Below are 21,214 nucleotides of genomic sequence, written 5' to 3' on the forward strand. Positions count from 1 at the left end.
ATTACAAAGAATATTGCCCCCGCGGCTACTATGCGGTGGCCGTCATCGCCTACCCTGAGGGGTACAAGCCCCATAAAGAAACGAGGACTCCTGGGTCTCGAACATCAGGGACACTCGAGGCCCGGGGAGACTACAAGCATTCCAGAGACCCCACGGCTGTGGAGTCTCCTGTTTGATGAAACATTGGCCGCCAGGAGGTGGCCCGGAGCACCTATTATATAGACTGCCAGGATTGCAGCAGTGCAGTGTTGCACAATAAAGGGGACTGTTCTGCATCCCCATGAGAAAGAAGATCCTCCTCCTGGTGCAGTGGGAATGCCTGAAGGGAGTGTTTTTCTCAAAGGAAGGGGGAGCACCCCTGTCCTCATTTGGTTAATATTTTCTTTTTTTTTTAAGAGTGAATTGTTTGTGGTTGAAAGAAAAATGTGTTTTGATAAAAACATATTGCACTAAACATGGTAAAGTGTGTAGTAAATTTGACATGTTGAAATGTTATAAAAAAAATTTGTGTTCAACAGGTCCAAGGTACTTGGAGTATGCCGACCATGACGTATTCAAGTTGACAGGACGACGAGACAGGAAGAAGGTAGACAGACGGTGGTCCTTGAGTCAGGCCCCCAGTACAACGTACCCCCAGAAGAAGTAGTACAAGATTGTCGAGGACGACAATGGACAAAGGACGGGAGAGTGTAAGGAGGTTGAACTGACCGATAGACCTGCCTGTAGTAAGAGGCAGAGGGGTAGCGCAGTGTAGGTACAAAAGCGCTGAGATAAAGAGAAAAAAGGTGTCGTGTTGTAGTTTGACCATTGGGGGGCAGTGGGGAGTGTAGGAGTGTGACTGTTTAACTGCCATTGGTCAAATTAACTGTCAGGTGATAGTGGGCAGAGCTACCAGGACTGGGAGTATAAGAGGTCGGGGAAGGTTCTGGAAAGTTTCGTCAGCTAGGGGAGCTCACTAGTAAGGAGGTTCTGCTGTAGTGAGAGAGACAGTAGAAAGCCTCTAGAGAGGATCTGACAGTTGAGACGGTCACAGGGGGTGGCCCAGAGGACTGTAGCCGCAGACGGAGACGGTCTGGGGGTGCCAAAAGGACGGTGTACTTGGAATGGTGAAGCGCTGTGGTGGATTGGCCTAGGGCAGCCACAGTGAGAAGAGCCACAAAGGACGCCACGACGGTAAAAATAATAAGTGAAGGTACCTGGGTCTGTGAACAAAAGGACTGTGAAATTCCTGTGATGCATGGCGGTGGTCGTCAGAGAGGCGGCCAATAAAAACGGACCTGTTGAATATAACCCCTGTCTCAGTCTCGTGTCTGTCGGCGGCAAGAAGTGGGTAACCCCCCCATTCCTGTTGGATCACTCCCTCGCCTATCCTACACTTCTTTTGCATGTTTTATGTGTGTGTGTATATATATATATATATATATATGTTTTGGTTTTTTTTAAATGGTAACAAAATTTTTAAAACATTTCAATTTATTCAGCATGGAGTATGAGCTTGTAGACAGAAATACACGCTATTACAATAATAATCGTCTGAGGTAAGGAATGTTCTTCCACGATGAATACTTGTGGGCATGCAAATCAAGTAGATCTGCTGCTGGAAGATTTTTTTGTAATTGCTGACCAATCACGTCAAAGATGTGCTTGATGGGAGACAGGTCCGGAGATACTGCAGGCCACGATAGAATATTTAGTCTTATTATAAGGCACGTCACTCCGATGTATGAAGGCGGGGTGCACAGAAACAGGGATAACAATCCCAATATAATATATGAATAGATATGAAATCCGGCACTCCCAATTGCAGAAAAAATAATTTTCGATAGAATATTTAGGTCGCACAGGCTACTGACAATAGCACAAGCTACAAGTGGATTGATGTTCTCATGTTGGCTCCTGGGACACTGGAGAAATGTCCATACCACTGGTTTCATCACCAAGTAGTGTCGAGCTGTCACTGTATCTGAAATGAAGAATAGATATTTCTGGTTATCATACATTATGCTGCCTCACATCATAATTCCAGGAGTAAGACTGGTGTGATATTCCTTCAAGAAGGCCTCTTCGTGGCCTTGCCCTGGTGGTCTGCAGACCAATCTTCGGCTATCTTTGCATCCAAGATATAAGTGGGACTCATCGCTGAAGAGGATAGACCTCCATTCCATCCACCAGTGCCCTCTTGCTCTGTACTATGATAACCTTTGAGAGCAGTGGCATAAGGTCAATGGAACATCTGTAGCTAAACGTCTAGATTGTAGCCCAGTGTCATGCAAACGCCTTGTGATGTAGACACTGTTTTATGGTTTAGGCTTGATATGAGACCTCTAATTTAATTTGAAGTAAAGAATGGATCAATCATGGAAACAGTGGTGCTGCCATTTCTCAAAGTATTCCAGGAGCCAATTTTTAACATGACAATGCTGCATTTTTCTCATGCTACTACTGTATGTGCAGTCTGTGTGGCATAGACATGCTACCAGGTCTGCAGCGTTTCCATACTTGTCTTCCATGTTGCAATTCAGCATTCAGTGTGGCAACATTCCTCAGACAACCATTAATAACCTCACTGATAGCATGCCAAGTCGTATACGTGCGTGCGTGCGTGAGTGTGTGTGTTTCTTGATACTGAATAAATTGAGATGTGTTGAAAATTTTGTTTCTATTTTTTCATTATTTGCATATAATTAACATGTATTGATATTGATACTTCCATTTCCATAATTCCACAACTTTTAATTCTTGATGTCAAAATTTCACTGTTGAGAAGTACTGTATATGTGTGTATTTTAGCAATGAGAATGCTCATCATAGAGGGAAGAACTTCAGTAATATTTATGGCAGCTTGGGGTACGTTTTGATTAAAAAACATTTTTGTAGTAAAGCCTCATTATAAGATTTGGCTTGCACAGCCTCAATGTATTACACTCCATATTCAAACCCCATATCACTCTTCTCCAGAGTTATCGTCTTAGCTGATTAACAACCAATATTCATAGCAAGCATGGATTTCATTTTCTAACATTAACCCCTTCATGACCGGAGGTATTTTCGGTTTTCGTTTTCTGCTCCCCTTCTTCTCAGAGACATAACTTTTTTTATTTTTCAGTCAATATGGCCATCTGAGGGCTTGTTTTTTGCAGGACTAGTGGTACTTTTGAATGACAATATTGGTTTTGCCATGTTGTGTACTAGAAAATGGGAAAAAAAATTCCAAGTGCGGTGAAATTGCAAAAAAAAGTACAATCCCACATTTGTTTTCTGTTTGGCTTTTTTACTAGGTTCACTAAATGCTAAAACTGACCTGCCATTATGATTCTCCAGGTCATTATGAGTTCATAGACACCAAACATGTCTAGGTTGTTTTTTATGTAAGTGGTGAAAAAAAATTCCAAACGTTGTTAAAATAAATAAAAATTGCACCATTTTCCGAGACCTGTAGCGTTTCCATTTTTCGTGATCACGGGTTGAGTGATGGATTATTTTTTGCGCACCAAGCTGATGTTTTTAATTATATCATTTTGGTTCAGATAAGATCTTTTGATCGCCCCTTATTGCATTTTAATGCAATGTCGCGACGACCAAAAAAACGTAATTCTGTCGTTTTGACTTTTTTTTCTCGCTACGCCATTTAGCAATCAGGTTAATCCTTTTTTTTTAAAGCGGTGATACCAAATATGTGTATGTTTGATTTTTTTTAATTGTTTTATTTTGAATGGGGCGAAAGGGGGGTGATTTGAACTTTTATATTTTTTTATATTATTAAAACATTTTTTTTTACATTTGGCATTCTTCAATAGTCTCCATGGGAAAATAGAAGCTGTCACAACCCGATCGGCTGTTCTACATGACGGCTGGAAGCGTGAGTTAAATGCTGCTGTCAGGGTTTGACAGCGGCATTTAATGGGTTAATAGCCGTAGGTGGATCACGATTCCACCTGCGGCTATTCCAGTCACATGTCAGCTGCTAAAAACAGCTGACATGTCCTGGGAAAGATGTGGACTCACTGCCGGAGCCCACATCAAAGGGAGGGAGTCCAACATTAGCATACTATTGCGTCTGAAGTTTGAAAGGGGTTAAGAGAAGCTGTCAGCAGGATTGCGCTCAGTAACCTACAGACAGTGTCAGGTCAGCACCATTATACTGATTAAACTGATACCTGGGGTGATGAAATCCATCTTGTGGTTGTTCTTTAATCTTTATTTTCAGTTTTGAGTTAATGGTATGTGGCGCCTCTACTGCAGCATGATCACATCTATAATGTGCATTTAATTATTTTTTTTATGGTATATATTAATTCCTAAAAAAAAATCAGTCTGAAAATGGTACATCTTGGAGGAGGTTATCTTTTTTTTCTCCAGCAAGATGGCGCCGCCAGTGTCTGCACAGTAGCAGCTATCGGATCGCCATTTTCAATCTGATTTTTTTTTTTTAGGAATTAATGTATAATGTAAAAAAAGATTATTAAAAACACATTGTAGATGCGATCATCCTGCAGCACATCCGCCGCATATCATTAACTCAAAACTGAAAATACAGATTAAACAACCACCACAAGACGGATTTCATCAATCAGCATAACGGCACCAACCTGACACTGTCTGTAGGTTAAAGTGCACAATCCTGCTGACAGGTTCCCTTTAAGACAGTTAAAAATGTACAAAATCCTCAAATTTACTAAGAGCTGTGCATTTATTTGCATTTTATTCCAACAATCTGACGTAGGATACTCCAGTTTAATAAATGTGCTCCTTTGGTTTGTATAAACAATCAAATCCCTACCATAAATCTTTCAAATTACATAAATTACAGTTTCACAATTCAATGCCTAATGTTTAAAACATGAGAGAAAACGAGAGTAAATGTAAAAATAAATTATAGTGTTACAGAACATTTAAGCTGTATGTTAGTTTTTAGACATTTCCCTATAATGTTGTTATATCTTTTAATCAAAAGAAATTAGACTTCACTGCCAAACACTGTGATAATCATACCATATACTCCTTAGCAATTCAGTATTTCTTTATAAGTATAAGAATGTAATCTGCTGCATTTAAAGAAGCACTCATCCCATCAAACTTTTTATCCTCTAAATATATTGCAATCAGCATAATATATGGCACTGTGTACCGTGTTTCCCCGAATATAAGACAGTGTCTTACATTCTTTTGACCCCCAAAAGTCCCACTATGTCTTACTTTCGGGGTATGTCTTAGGCTGTGTGCACACGCTGCGGATTTTGCTGCGGTTCCGCAGCGGTTTTGGCCGCTGCGGACCCGCAGCAGTTTCTGCTGCGGTGTACAGTACAATGATTCCCTATGGGAATCAAAAACCGCAGTGCAGACGGTGCGGAATTTTCCGCGCGGATTATCTGCGGTTTTCAATCCGCAGAAAGAATTGACATGTCAATTCTTTCTGCGGATTCTCCTGCGGTTTGCCATCTCCTCCATTGAGGAGATGAAAAACCGCAGGGCAAAACCGCAGAGCAATCCGCAGGTAAAACCGCAGGTCTTTTGACCTGCGGTTTCACCTGCGGATTGTACAAAATCCGCGCGGATGAATCCGCACCTTTTCCGCAGCGTGTGCACACAGCCTTATATTAGAAAAAACAAAATGACGATTTTTGTTTTAACCAAAAAAAAACATTTATTAACAAGCTGAACAGTGTGGTGTTCACCACAAAACAGTTTTATTAAACCAAGTGCCCACAGAAGTGCCAAGAATGTCTTGTTACAACCGTATCATGACGGTATTTCCATGTATAACATGTAAAACATTTAAAACAATGAAAAACGGTAACAATGAACAGTCTGAATAAGTTATACTGGAAGATAAAACAAGATTTATTCGATGACAACCATGTCATCATCTTCAGGAACATCATCGTAAACACAGCCTGCCATTGTACAGTATCCCACTGCCTGCCATTGTACAGTATCCCACAGCCTGCCATTGTACAGTATCCCACAGCCTGCCATTGTACAGTATCCCACAGCCTGCCATTACGGTATGGTACAGTATCCCACAGCCATTGCTTACCGGATGGCGATTCCTCTGCGGTGCGGGACAGGGCAGGGCAGGCTTCTTCTTCCTCGTGCAGGGGGACACTGGCCAATGAGCGGTGACGTCAGGGCGGCGGCCGGGCTCACAGAAGCCGCTGGGCCAATCAGAGAGGGCCTGACTTCTGCCTGGGGGACACAGGGGGACACAGGCACCGGTATGTTAAACCTAATGCATTATACCGGTACCGCACAACGTCTTACTTTCGGGGCACCGCTGATCCGCTATGTCTTATAAACGGGGGATGTCTTACATTAGGCATCCCCCATTATTCCCCTAGTACGTCTTACATTCGGGGGTGTCTTATATTCGGGGAAAGACGGTAGTTACAATCGCTTATTTTCCTCTTCTACCTTATTAATTCATCTCTTTTCCATTAGGTCCATGACATCGTGCGATTACAAATAGACTAGCTGAATGTAGAAACAGGAAGTCTCTTTTCCTGTATAAGTCATCATTAGAACTAAAATTCTGCTCACTGGCAGGGGTAGGTGTGGAGCAGTTGAGTCAGCAGTTGACGAGAAGGTGGAGCTGAGCTTCCAGGGACATTACAGTGATGTAGAATTGTAGTTCTTATGATGATTCATGCATGGAAAATTGACCTCCTGTTTCTGCATAGAGCTTAAGAGGATTCAGCTAGTCAGTTTTTAATCACTTGACGTCATAGACCTAATGGAAAACAGAAGAATTAAATCGGTAGAAGGGCAAAGTCAGCAATTGTAAGTACACAGCGCTATGTGATATAATGATTTCAATATGTTAAGATGATAAAAACTTTGATGAGAGGAGTTCTTCTCTAGTGAGTGTTCCTCAATATTACCAACGACTCTAGCATTTGAAGCTTAGATGTCGCCCTAACTTTATATAACACATGAACATTAAGTAGAATCAGGTTGTAATGAAATCAAGAAATGGTAAACCCAGTGTAGAAGACATCATGCTGGCGTTCTCAGGCTCCGCGCCATTCTGTACTGCAGTGTTTCATGCATGCATTACCAGGTGATAACATTTCTGTTTACTTTTTGGTTAAACTGTTGTGTATTAAACAAGTTGTGTTCTCTTTTATGTTGGATTTGTATTTTATGTTTGATATTGTGTTTTTGTCTGGACCTATTGCTTTGCCTTTCACCCAGAACACTTTGGACAGCATGCAGGTATTTGAAACGTGTATTTGTGCCTACGCCTCCTCATCTGCCCTTGTGCATGTCTCCTGTTGTTGAATCATTCTTATAACGCATGCAGCCAGAAATGGGCTCTAGGAGAGGACATCATGTGCCTTATTGACTCCCTGCACCATGTGCATTGTTTCAATAAATGCCTTTATGCCAATATTGGTTATTCCGGCATTGATGGCTCTCCACTAACTGCACTATCTTCTTTTTTATAAGCTTACAGAACCAGTAGTACTATAACTGGTGCTTAATTCCAGTCTCCCAGCTTGACCCATTATAACAGGTTTGTGTCATCGCTCTTCACGACACTGAGCATGCGTTTTGCATGTCTTTAATCATAAAAAGCTGAAGGACACAACTTCTTGGCTACATGTGCATGTTACCATGGATGGATGCTGAACAGATGCTGAGATCCTGTTTAGTAATGGTTGGTTGGTAGAGATTATTTGCCTTTACCACGCTGTCAGCTCTCCACTTTAACATTTGCAAAAGGGCAACGCTTACTATTTAGGTCTCAGTCCCTGGGCGTTATTTTGTTGACTGTTTATTACAATACATTGGAGATGAAGCACGGCTCGCTGTAACCTTTAACCACTGGTTGTCGCTCCTGCCCTTAACAGGACTGCAACACGTGCAGAGCAGAAACACGTATCATCCTCAATGAACCCTTCTGTGCAGAACTGAATGACTACTTTTGTTTGGCTAAATGTAGCCAATCTTACCGTATCCGAGTAGGTCACATTATTTCAATCTCCATTTTTTTCATATTTATTCTCTTCTGGCTTTAATGGTTTTTCTGTTTTTACATTTTTAAAATGAAACTTTTATTTAAAAAAAATAAAAAAGTTGTAAGAATGGTTCAACAACTCCTGTTATTATTTGCTTGAATTCAGATCACCTAGGGTTGCCCCCATGTGTGGCAAATTGCATCACAAGAACCATGTAGTGAAAACCGCACTCAGTATTACCGTGAGTTGTCACGGAATTGATGCGCTTCACTTGTCCAAGCCACACGTGATACCCGCAGTGCAATATATGGCATTTACTGTAACATTTTCTGCGGTTTTAGCTGCACAGTTTTCTGGCACTATTACAGATTTTATCCATAGTGGGTATATAACATATGGAGTTCGTTTCATACAGATCAATGTGCCACTTATGTTGATGGCCGCTGATTCCTCTACTATTCAGATTCGTTACAAAAGTGCTGTGTTCTGCGTAATTAAGAGGAGCCAATAATGCAATATTATTCGTATCTATTAACCTTGTAATATACATCTGTGAGAAACAGGCTATGTGCAATTTTTATTTCACTCATCCAATAGCAAGATCACCTCTCACCTTTTAAAGGAGACCTGTAACCAGAAAAATACTTTTAAACTGCAGATATGGGGTTAATTTGCAGGTTTATAGCGCTACTAACTGACCGGCCCTGCGCCTGCACTTAGCTGAACGCCGCAGGGAGAAAATTAACTTTATTCTCTCCAGCTGTGTTCCGGTTTCAGTCACGGGGCAGCGCTGGCAGTAGTTCAGGTACCGCGCCCCTGACCCTGACTGACACTCGCTCTACATATGGGCCAGCTGTCAGTCAGTGCTGGGGGTGCAGTTACAGCAGCCCCTCTGTATTCTCAGCACTGTGACTGAACCAGAGCTGGCGCCACCCCGGTGACTGAAACCGGAACGCTGCTGGGGGAATAAAGTTAATTTTCTCTCTGCAGCGTTCAGCTAAATGTGTATACCGGGCTGGTTAGTAAAGCTATTAAGTTGCAGATTAACCCATATCTGCAGGTTAATAGCATTTTTTTCTGGTGATGGGTTCTCTTTAATATTATATGATAAACTACAGAACAAATTATAATAACAGACAATCTCAATTTAGAAATCTAAAGCAGATTGTTAAATAGGTCTATGGTTTCTCCTCCAGGAGTAAGAAAGCTGCCTGTCTCTCTCTATTTCTCTCTGAATGGAGCAGCTTTTCCGTATCTATTTCCTATGTAATATTGCCTGGCCTATAAGTCTTCTTACACCAGTTGGTGGTCTTCAAAGAAGAGACATTGCACCCCAGAACTTGCTTCAAGACCTTTTACGTATACTGCTCTGTACTGATCTGTGACAGGAACCCCGAAACAGCTGTCTGCAGTTGGGTCTCTTTTAATTTTAAAAAAGAGCCATGTAGCATTCAATGTTAAAGAGTCGGACATTAACAAGTAAGGAACCTACCTCTAATAAGTGGCACTAAATATCCAGCTTTCTTCCTTCTGGAAGAGAATTATGCTTCATAACCGGACAGTCATGCTGTATGATTTAGAATATAAATAATAAGGCCCAAATAGACATTTCAGGCCGTTGAGGGCCAGTGTCAGCTCCCAGGCACACCCGGACTATAGAGTAGAGATGAGCGAATTTGTTTGTTTTTTGTGCCCAATCTGATTTTGAGATATTCGTGCCATATTCGAACACTATTCGTGCCGAATGTATGTCTTATGATCGGTGCCGAACATATTCGGTAATTTCTGCTCCCATTGACTCTAATGACGTTCGGCTGTGTTCGACAAATATTGCAAAAACAATATTCAATGCCGATCGTATTCGGAGCCAAATCCGAACAAATTCACTCATCTCTACTACAGAGCACAGTTTGCTTCTGAGTTCCATTGTCCTCTCGGTTATCATGTGGTACACTTCTCAAGTCAAATGCTTGATAGAAATGAGGCCAAGAATGATTTCAAGGGATCACATACCACTGCAGCTGGCCCTGATGCCTAGAATATGGATACAATAACCAATAATAGGTTTTAGGTTCATTTCTGGTGTGGTGACCTGAATTCAAACAGCTCCTAGTATTATCTAGAGGTCGTAGAAGTCCAGAATGTCTGTGTAGAATAGCTGTTGATTGTATTTTAGGGTTCTTGGTGTTTTGATGTATTTATTGAGTTAATCTTCAATGTCTAGGCATGTTATGTGTAGCTTTCACTTTGTAGTCTTGATTTTCTTTGTGTCAAACCTTATTTTTCAAGATTGTATAGTCTTCTAGATAACTGCCTATAGCCCATTGTATAACATAGGCTTTGACAGTGGTGCTTGACATTAGAAAAAGCTTCCACAGTTTTTTTTTTTATTTTTTAAAAAGCACCACTCCTTTTCTTTTTTTTTTTCTTTTTTGCTGGTTTTTACCGGAATATTGCAGCTCAATATTGCTCCCACGAATGCATCTGAGCTGCAATTCCCGACACAACCTATGAGCAGGAGTGGCACTGTTTCCGGAAAAGATGTGAACCCTTTTCTAATCTCAAGTACCTCTCATTATGTCAATTTTTACATCTAGTTTTTCCATGATTTATATATACTTAATTTTTGTTTAATTGAGCCTTTAATAAATCATAATAATAATTTTTATTAGGAAGAAATCATGAATTAGGTAATAGATTTACCATAACATGCTGACAGTTAATAATAAAAATTTGTTAAAATGTGCATTTAGCAACCAAATGTCGTTTCCATATCTTTAAATTTGAAACTTTCTTTAGAAGATGGATATGACCTAGATTCACACCACTTTATTTAACATGAATTGCAAGTATTCTCCCCATTCAGTATTTTCCCAAGACATTAGTCTTGCATTTTCTGTCAGCAAAAGACATTCGTTTTGGATGTGAGCCATTAAAATGTATTTACTATTAATTTATTACAATTTAGGCAACACTTCTCAACAATACACTCAGTGAATCTTCTCGATACTTTGAGAAACTAAATTTGTTCACAGAGCTGTGTATTTTTGTAGGCTAAGGTTCGAGAGTTGGAAGAGAAATGCCGAACGCAAAGTGAACAGTTCAATCTCCTTTCTCGGGAACTGGACAAGTTCCGCCAACAAGCTGGAAAAATTGACTTGTTGAGTGGCAACACAGTTTTTAATTCTGATTTACCAGGCTCCCCCAATAAGGCTTTCGCACAATTAATGAATGGAATAGCAACTACTATTGGAAAAGGTAAGTCAGAGAAAAAATATATGAGGAAAAGGGAAAAGGAGCCTTTATTTGGAGTAAACTTTTAATTTGCATAAAAATTAGTTGAAGTTCTAAATTACAAGCAAAAATTCTTAAAACCCAAATTGTAGTAAAAGTACTGCATATAAGTAGGCTAAGAGCCAGTTATATACTATATACACTAGGACCCATTTAGGCAGTGTCTGAGTTGTATTTTAGAAATCTGAATGTGCAGAATATCTGGCACCTTACTAATAGATTAGATGATAAATGTATAATTTATCTTTAAAGCTCCATTAATTCCATGGAGCTTTATATTTGAAGACAGTTCCATATACAGTATATTATATACAGAAAATAAATTAAACAAATTGTAAGACTAGTACAGAGGGGAAGAGGACTCTGCCGACAAATGCTTGCTATTTACAGGGTAATAGGAAAGGAGACCTTAAGTTGTGGGGTTGGAACAGCTCCAGTGGTAGTGAAGTGGAGTGGGGTTATTGCAGGCTGTTGGCTTTCCTGAAGATATGAGTTTTCAGGTTGTTTCTGTAGGTCACAAATGTATGAGACAATCAGACTTTTTGAAGCACAGAATTCCAGAGTATGGGGGATGCCTGAGAATAATCCGGGAGTCGATTTGGTGAGGAACGTATGAGAGTGGTGGAGAGGAGATCTTGGGGGGACTAGAAATTAGGTATGGGAAAGTATAAGGAGATTAGTTTGGTGATGTATGTAAGATATAGATTATGGACAGCCTTATTAGCAAGTTAAACTGGATTTGCTGGGGAATTGGAAGCCACTGAAGGGATTACCAACGGATAGAGGTGGAGGATAATATTTTTTTTTTAGTGAAGTTGGACCGTTGAGGTTTTATCTGTTACAAACCGCTAACACCCATTTGTCTATTTATACATTTACAGGAGGAACAACAAAGAAAGTACATAATGTAGAGTTCTAAGAAATCAAGCTCCCAAATTATTATTTCATGAAAAATACAAATATTTGCTAAAACAAGCATGTCAGGAGCTCAGACAGCTCCTCTTGAATATTGCATTTCATTTTCTGGTAAATCATATTCATGGAGTCGTCAATCAAACATATCTTTAAATAGTTTAATGATTCATGCCAGACATCATAACCCTATTAGCCTTCACCTGTCTGTATTATTAGGTTCTCACTACTGCTTTCGGAACCTCACTTCAGATCTGATCTGTTTTATATTGGCTTGTATGTTTTCTCTACTGCCAACCTTTTATGGTGCTGGCACATTGTAAAATGAAAGTAGTTTATTTGGAATAGGTTCAAAACCTAAGATCACATACCCTTCATCTTCTAAGTTATCCTCTGATGTAATCTTCAGTATTTGCTTGAGACTCAGAAGCACAATTACCTAATTGTCCTGCGACATTCTTCACATTATCAGAAGGAGCTTATAACCTTTTTTAGCCTTTCCATGTACTAAGTTAGATTACTTTACAATTAGTTAAAGGGGTTGTCTCATGATGACTCTTCATGAGCGCGCTGCTCCTCTGACTCCTGCCTTCTTGGTTGCTTTAGGTGCTACGCTTCTGAAGATTGACAGTTTTGACCGGTGGCATGGTAATATCGCTGGTCCAAAGTGTGCCTTTTCCCAAGTTGCTAGCAGTGGTAGCTATGCCTCTGCAGTATGGCAGTGTTCCTTGCTGCCGATAAGCAGTACATAGTTTTCAGCTTTCTCAATTTTGTTTGTTTTTCACACAGTTGTGATTTATAACCTTACATTTGCTTAGAAAATGATAGCATTATACTTTATAGCCTGATTAAACAATAATCCATTGAACTAATAATCTATTTTATAGCTGTGACAGACGATATGTAAGTTATTTCATCAAATCTTACTTAAAAAAATACTTCTCGTTATGTGCTGAAATTCAATTTTTTATGCAGGTCATGAAAGTCCCGCTGGTAGCAGATCCCTGATTTCTGAGTTTATCCGCCCACTGCAACTTACAGGGGACAAGCCAGAGCAACTGTCTGTTAAACCCACTTTTCTCTCAAGACCCCGGTCTGGCAGCCCAAGGCACAGGTTTGACTCTGACGTGAGTCTGCTCTATTAGCCAAAGATATAAATTACAAATGAGCAGTGATTTCTTTTTATCGTCTAGATAAAAGCCATTACAGAAATGCTTGAATGTATATTTTTCAGATGGATAATGAACAGAATACGAATACCTCAAAGCAAAGATACTCTGGGAAAGTCCACCTTTGTATTGCACGCTATAGGTAAGGACCTATTTCCCACTTACAGCATGGAATTAAATCAACAGCACAATATATATATATATATATATATATATATATATATATATACAATGTTTATACAATGTTCTAGGTAGAATAATGTACAGGGTGGGCCATTTATATGGATACACCTATATAAAATGGGAATGGTTGGTGATATCAACTTCCTGTTTGTGGCACATTAGTATATGGGAGGGGGGAAACTTTTCAGGATGGGTGATGACCATGGGGGCCATTTTGAAGTTGGCCATTTTAGATAAAACTTAATTTTTTTCAATGGGAAGAGGGTCATGTGACACATCAAACTTATTGAGAATTTCACAAGAAAAACAATGGTGTGCTTGGTTTTAGCGTAACTTTATTCTTTCATGAGTTATTTACAAGTTTATGACCACTTATAAAATGTGTTCAACGTGCTGCCCATTATGTTAGATTGTCAATTCATCTCTCTTCTCCTAGTCTTGACACACTGATAGCAACACCGCAGAAGAAATGCTAGCACAGGCTTCCAGTATCTGTTGTTTCAGATGCTGCACATCTCGTATCTTCACAGCATAGACAATTGCCTTCAGATGACCCCAAAGATAAAAGTCTAAGCGGGTCAGATCGGGAGACCTTGGTGGCCATTCAATTGGCCCACAATGACCAATCCACTTTCCAGGAAACTGTTTATGTAGGAATGCTCGGACCTGACACCCATAATAGATGCCATGGTGTGGTATATGAGGAGCAAAGATAGTGGGGCCATTCTTCATCAATTGAAACCTCAATGGCACTGGATATCTGAAATTGCTACATGATGATGTGTTGCCCTCTTTATGCACTGAAGATGGCATGTTCCCTGAGTTTTTCCAGCAAGATGGTGCACCACCACATTATGGGTGTCAGGTCCAAGCATTCCTACAAGGAATCTGACCCCCTTAGACTAGCATTTCTTCTGCGGTGTTGCTATTAGGGTGTGAAGAGTGGGAGAAGAGGGTTGCATTGACAATCCAACACAATGGGCAGCACTTTGAACACATTTTATAAGTAGTCATAAACTTGTAAATAACTCATGAAAGAATAAAGTTACGTTAAAACCAAGCACACCAGTGTTTTTCTTGTGAAATTCCCAATAGGTTTGATGTGTCACTTGACCCTCTTCCCATTGGAAAAAATAAAGTTGGATCTGACACACCCACCAGGACCGTGGGGTACTCGTAATCTAGCCGGTCGGTTCTGCGGCTAGGTTACGGTGCCTGTGACCCGACTCCGTGATCCTGGTTGTGCCGATAATTGAAGGGGGTTATTTACAGGGAATAACGTGACGCCACCTGTGGTGTTCGGCCAAAAATAAATGGACGATGCTGCAGAATAACACCGCTGGAGCAGTTGACGCAGCAAGAATGTTTTGGCTCCCCACAGGTGGAGCGGGTGCTCCAGGGCAAAAAGCACAGTCTTTTTCAGGTGGTGGCTATTGAGGTGCAGGACCGAGGGTGCAGTGAATAAGCAAGAGATACAAAATAGTGCAGTTTTCTTTAGTTTTTTGCTTTGTGGCAAATGATTATGCGATCCGGGACACTAGTTAGAGATGATAAAAGGAGTCCGGCTAACCTGGAAGCATTCGGGGGTCCACCTCATCAGGTGGGATTGGAGGCCTTCCTGATGTGCTCTCTCTTCAGGACCCTGCTGCATGTAGCTACACTGCGGCCCTCTCCTGCATGTTTATTCTGACCTGTATGGCAGACAGCTTGAGCCCCTCACGGGCACTGCTTTACCACTGGCAGCCTCAGACTCTTCATCTGCTGTGATGCCTCTGGGTGTACGATATGGCCAGAGGACTTGCAGCCCCCTGCTCTCCAGATTCGGCTGACGGGGCGTACAGCACCCTCACAGGCCAAGACTCTGGCATCCTTCTTGGTCAGTGCTCTGCTCTGGGGTCGGATCAGACACCCCTCAAATTCCTCAGAGTCCTTGTCTCATCTCCTCTCTCACCTTCAACCAACTCCTCTATCCGAACCAATTGCCACCTCCTCCAGACCAGATAGAGCAGCTCACTACAGTCGAGTTGTAGAGCTCCCTCTTCTGGTCTGGAGTAGGAATTGTGTTGCACACTGTGTATTATCTGACGTGGGAACCTCCTCCTGCTTCCAGGCATTACATCACCCCCCACGAGGGAGGCAACTTCACCATGGCAACCGGACCCTGGGGTGCCACAGATCCAAAATGGCCAAATTCAAAATGGCCACCATGGTCACCACACTTATTGAAAAGTTTCCCCCTTCCCATATACTAATGTTGCACAAACAGGAAATTGATATCTCCATTTTATTTAGGTGTATCCATATAAATGGCCCACCCTGTATTTTCATTAAGGCCATATGAATTGATGTGAATATATGGAACAGGTTCCGGAGCTGAGACTGTACTATGCACGGCAGGTGCTGGCTGTGTGAAATAGCCAGCACTTGCTGCTAACAGCAGTGATCGCATTTACCACTTAAAAGAAACCTGTCACCAGATTCATGCTGCCCTAACCACACGAAGCAGGAATCAGAAACATACTGTACAATTGCAGCAAGGAATGTTTTACTCTGAAATGCTGCAGTGTTTCAGAGTAAATATACTTTTTAAAGTTGGCCAGTTACTATGTGCTTGAGCTGAGTAGTCCAATGTGTCAAATTGCTTCAAGTTGATTGACAGGTCTCTTCCTCTTTTTTCCTTTGACCTCTTGGTCAAAAAAATTGAGCCAGTGATCGCTGCTGACTAGCCAACTGAGGCACCTAGTCACAGACAGCTTTTCAAAGTATTTTTAGCATAGCGTAGCAATCCGTTGACACCCTGCGGTCACTTTGCGGGAGAAATGATGGACCTTAAAACAAAAGCCCCACTGAGAGTAAACTATTTAAATGCTGCTTTCAGAGACTGACAATGGCATTTAAAGGGAACCTGGCATCAGATTCATACTATCTGACAAACATTAGGCATGAATTAGACATTGGCTGTTCAATTGCAGTCAGTTATGTTTTATCCAGAAAGGCTATGTCCTAAATATTTAGACCTTGCAGACTGCTCATGAGCAACACGCTTACTGGCGTTGTCATGTTTAAAAACAGCTCCTGAGATACTTTGGAGAAAAGGCCTTACCAGTGGTTCCACAATTTTTTCTGTAGTGAAAGTGAAAATTGATGTGTCATGCCAAGCCTAGTGCGTCAAATAATGTCTACACAAACCATCAGAAGGCATTTGCACAACATTGGGCTTCCAAGCAGATGTCCAGCTACAGGCGTTCCATTGACCTTGTGCCACTGCTCCCAAAGGCTATCATGCTACAGAGCAAAACGGCAATGGAAGCTGAAATGGAGGTCTATCCTGTTAGTCATTGGTCAGCGATTGCAAAGGGATCTGCCTGCAGCGAATCTTGATGATTTATGTGCCTAAGTGCATTGAGCATGTTAGAAAATTCTATTAATAACATTATTGGGAGCAGTCAGGGTGTGTAAGTTAATGTATTTTTGCATGTGGCCCTCATACTCAACATGAATTGAGATGCTTTGAAAATTTTGTTTACAATTTCGTGATTTTGATTTCATCAACATATCTCTTGACACTGCGGTTTCTATAATTACGTGACTTTTCTTCTTGGTGTTGTAACTTCAATGTTTAGGAATGTAGAATAATAATCAAATCTTACTACATATGAGTTTGCCATTTCTAAGAAGACGTAATAATAATAATAATAATAATAATAATAATAATAATAATAATAACATAATTACTAATATTATTCAAGTGAAGAAAAATGTAATTTTTGGAAATATATTCTGGAGAATTCTGCCAAGCATGAAGTCTATTCACCTGGGCTGCACTGAGAGTGCAATGTAATATAATGAATTCTGACAGCTTAAAAAAATCTGAAGAACAATATGACCTATACTACACAAGAGTGTTCAGATGTTTCATTACATGAGTCTTTTTTTGCTTGTATTTCAGGAGTTTACTTTTCTTAACTAATATATTTTTTTTTATAATGTACACATTAATTTGAACTGTCTTTCATGATTTTATTTATTATGTCGTTTAGGTACTTTTTGTTCCTCGTCCAACAAGTTTCATGGCTTTGCTGAAAAGGGATTTGGCTTGTTGGAAATGAGCATGGCTTATTGTGCCACACCATGTTAAACAAAAAATGCCCCAAAATTTGGACACAAATTTGTGGCACGTACTAAGCCAGCTAATTTAATATGATGTAAATTTAGACTAGACAGTCTATATATGCGCCAATCTTATCAGCATTAGCCACTATGATCAACTGGTGCATTTTAAGACTGTCTTGTCTCAGTTTGCACCTCCTAAAACTCATACAATATTGTTAAGTATGCCCCATTGTGTTTTCTCCTCCTCAAGTTTTCTTGGCAATCTCATCTCTTTCATTTTCTTCCAGTTATAATCCCTTTGATGGACCAAATGAAAACCCCGAGGCAGAACTTCCACTGGTGTCAGGAAAATACCTCTATGTTTATGGAGATATGGATGAGGATGGGTTCTATGAAGGTATTTCAATATACAGTGCCTACAAGTAGTATTCAACCCCCTGCAGATTTAGCAGGTTTACACATTCGGAATTAACTTGGCATTGTGACATTTGGACTGTAGATCAGCCTGGAAGTGTGAAATGCACTGCAGCAAAAAAGAATGTTATTTCTTTGTTTAATTTTTTTTTTAAATTGTGAAAAGTTTATTCAGAGGGTCATTTATTATTCAACCCCTCAAACCACCAGAATTCTGTTTGGTTCCCCTAAAGTATTAAGAAGTATTTCAGGCACAAAGAACAATGAGCTTCACATGTTTGGATTAATTATCTCTTTTTCCAGCCTTTTCTGACTATTTAAGACCCTCCCCAAACTTGTGAACAGCACTCATACATGGTCAACATGGGAAAGACAAAGGAGCATTCCAAGGCCATCAGAGAGAAGATCGTGGAGGGTCACAAGGCTGGCAAGGGGTACAAAACCCTTTCCAAGGAGTTGGGCCTACCTGTCTCCACTGTTGGGAGCATCATCCGGAAGTGGAAGGCTTATGGAACTACTGTTAGCCTTCCACGGCCTGGACCGCCTTTGAAAGTTTCCTCCCGTGCCGAGGCCAGGCTTGTCCGAAGAGTCAAGGCTAACCCAAGGACAACAAGGAAGGAGCTCCGGGAAGATCTCATGGCAGTGGGGACATTGGTTTCAGTCAATACCATAAGTAACGTACTCCACCGCAATGGTCTCCGTTCCAGACGAGCCCGTAAGGTACCTTTACTTTCAAAGCGTCATGTCAAGGCTCGTCTACAGTTTGCTCATGATCACTTGGAGGACTCTGAGACAGACTGGTTCAAGGTTCTCTGGTCTGATGAGACCAAGATCTAGATCTTTGGTGCCAACCACACACGTGACGTTTGGAGACTGGATGGCACTGCATACGACCCCAAGAATACCATCCCTACAGTCAAGCATGGTGGTGGCAGCATCATGCTGTGGGGCTGTTTCTCAGCCAAGGGGCCTGGCCATCTGGTCCTCATCCATGGGAAGATGGATAGCACGGCCTACCTGGAGATTTTGGCCAAGAACCTCCGCTCCTCCATCAAGGATCTTAAGATGGGTCGTCATTTCATCTTCCAACAAGACAACGACCCAAAGCACACAGCCAAGAAAACCATGGCCTGGTTCAAGAGGCAAAAAATCAAGGTGTTGGAGTGGCCTAGTCAGTCTCCTGACCTTAACCCAATTGAAAACTTGTGGAAGGAGCTCAAGATTAAAGTCCACATGAGACACCCAAAGAACCTAGATAACTTGGAGAAGATCTGCATGGAGGAGTGGGCCAAGATAACTCCAGAGACCTGTGCCGGCCTGATCAGGTATTATAAAAGACGATTATTAGCTGTAATTGCAAACAAGGGTTATTCCACAAAATATTAAACCTAGGGGTTGAATAATAATTGACCCACACTTTTATGTTTAAAATTGATTAAAATTTAACTGAGCAACATAACTTTTTGGTTTGTAAGATTTATGCATCTGTTAATAAATCCTGCTCTTGTGTGAAGTTTGAAGGCTCTAACTTATTTGCATCTTATTAAACCTGCTAAATCTGCAGGGGGTTGAATACTACTTGTAGGCACTCTAAGTGCAGGCATAAAGGATGCACTCCTGTTTTCTTTTTTATTCCCGAAATCTGTATAGATGTTAGTATAGTGCAGTGTAGTTGTGCTGATCTACTCACCGATCGCTGTCTTCACACGGTCTGTGTGAAAAACCTGACATGTACCCTACACTATTGAATACAATGGGCGTGTGTGTGTCCGTATTTGCAGTCCTTAAAAATGGGACCGCATACAGACATAAAAAACTGACGTGGAGGGAGCCTTACAATGTACGTCTATGGAGTCTCGTTCTTATGCTCCATAGGTTTACATTGTAAAAGACACTTCCGGCTCACACATAAACCCTAGTCTGAATTGATGAGTCGGATGAGCCATCACATGACTTAGAAGATCGGAGCGGTGCTGGAAATCGGAAAGGATGGCAGTCAGTGAGTATATTAACAAACACTAAAGTAATATTTACACAGGTTTAGAGAATAAAAAAAAATAAAGTAGTGCTTTTTTAAAGAGTAACTAAACTCCCACATCTTTAAAATAATTTTGTCCAATATGGAAAGTTATGAAGCTTTGTAAGTCACATTATTAAGGCACTTGTCTTGATTTCTGTAAAGAACATTGCTTCCAAACTTTTGCTTTTCTTAAGTTTATTATCAGAATGTACTCATTTGGAGTCCTGATACTGGCAGTGAAAGGGTCAGCACCTGTATCCTCCTCTGAACATTCTGCAAATACACTTGGGAAATGTGATCTAGATGGATAGCTTCTCAATGTCATATGACCGAATAAACCCATTAAAGGGACTCTAACGTTTTTGCTATTTAATCTAAGAACAGCATAATATAGTTCACGAGACTCTGATTCCAGGAATATGGAATTTATTAGGTTGTATGTTGTAGATTCAGTGGAGCTGTGTCTTACCTGCAGGAGATTATCACTACAGGACTACAGCTCAGGTGCAGGGCAGTCAGGCTAATCTATGTAACTCCCCACCATTGAGTACCATCTTGCTCATCTCACTTAAGCAGATTTATACAAAGAGCAGAAAACTTAGCTTTGCTACATCTCCACCACCCCAAATCTTACTCCAGTCAGGGACTTGAGTAAGATTTCAGGTACTAGATCTAGTAATGCATTAGATGGATGGACATTAGACTTTGATATATCAGCCCCTACATGTCCAAGTGGCTATGATGTAGATTCCAACCTCTTAAGGACATTCTAGCATTTTATTACGCTGTATTAAATTTGGAATCCTTGACCAAATTTAAGAATAGGTAAAGACAGGTAAATCTGTAGTCATGGAAAGTCCTATAGAAATAATGCATTTTTTTACATTTGGGCTTCATTGAGAGAACTAGAAACCAAAAGAAACAATGTGTATGATCCAAAATAAATACAATTACAAGGCCAAAATATAATCTTCATTTGTGGTTTCCATATAACACAACATTATAGTGCCCATATAGATCAACAAGTAGCCTCTTTAGAGGAGAAAAGTACAGGAACCCTGCCCACCTGATCCAGATAGCAATCCTAAAGGTCAATATCGAACCCTTTGAAAGGCAGCATGTCTTCGGATAGGAATCTGAATCAGGGGAGA

General features: G+C 40.7%; 1 protein-coding gene across 18 annotated transcripts in view; it reads left to right on the forward strand.

Moving 5' to 3' along the window:
• Nucleotides 1-21,214, forward strand: part of RIMBP2 (RIMS binding protein 2) — an 813,871-nt gene that overhangs the window by 631,513 nt on the left and 161,144 nt on the right. For 10 of the 18 annotated variants that reach the window (XR_012222753.1, XM_073557052.1, XM_073557055.1 and 7 more), the window contains 6 exons: nucleotides 7,192-7,212; nucleotides 7,851-7,961; nucleotides 11,012-11,216; nucleotides 13,140-13,291; nucleotides 13,399-13,475; nucleotides 17,917-18,026. Coding sequence is in view for 17 of the 18 variants with exons in the window: in XM_073557052.1 (XP_073413153.1) it covers nucleotides 7,192-7,212; nucleotides 7,851-7,961; nucleotides 11,012-11,216; nucleotides 13,140-13,291; nucleotides 13,399-13,475; nucleotides 17,917-18,026 (676 nt within the window). In the remaining variant the exon portion in view is untranslated. The remainder of the gene's footprint in view (nucleotides 1-7,191; nucleotides 7,213-7,850; nucleotides 7,962-11,011; nucleotides 11,217-13,139; nucleotides 13,292-13,398; nucleotides 13,476-17,916; nucleotides 18,027-21,214) is intronic. The other 8 variants (XM_073557056.1, XM_073557050.1, XM_073557064.1 and 5 more) reach the window with 2 other exon arrangements.

Source organism: Dendrobates tinctorius, unplaced genomic scaffold (genome assembly GCF_039654945.1).
Source record: "Dendrobates tinctorius isolate UK_male_01 unplaced genomic scaffold, ASM3965494v1 ptg000243l, whole genome shotgun sequence".
Classification (NCBI taxonomy): Eukaryota; Metazoa; Chordata; class Amphibia; order Anura; family Dendrobatidae; genus Dendrobates; species Dendrobates tinctorius.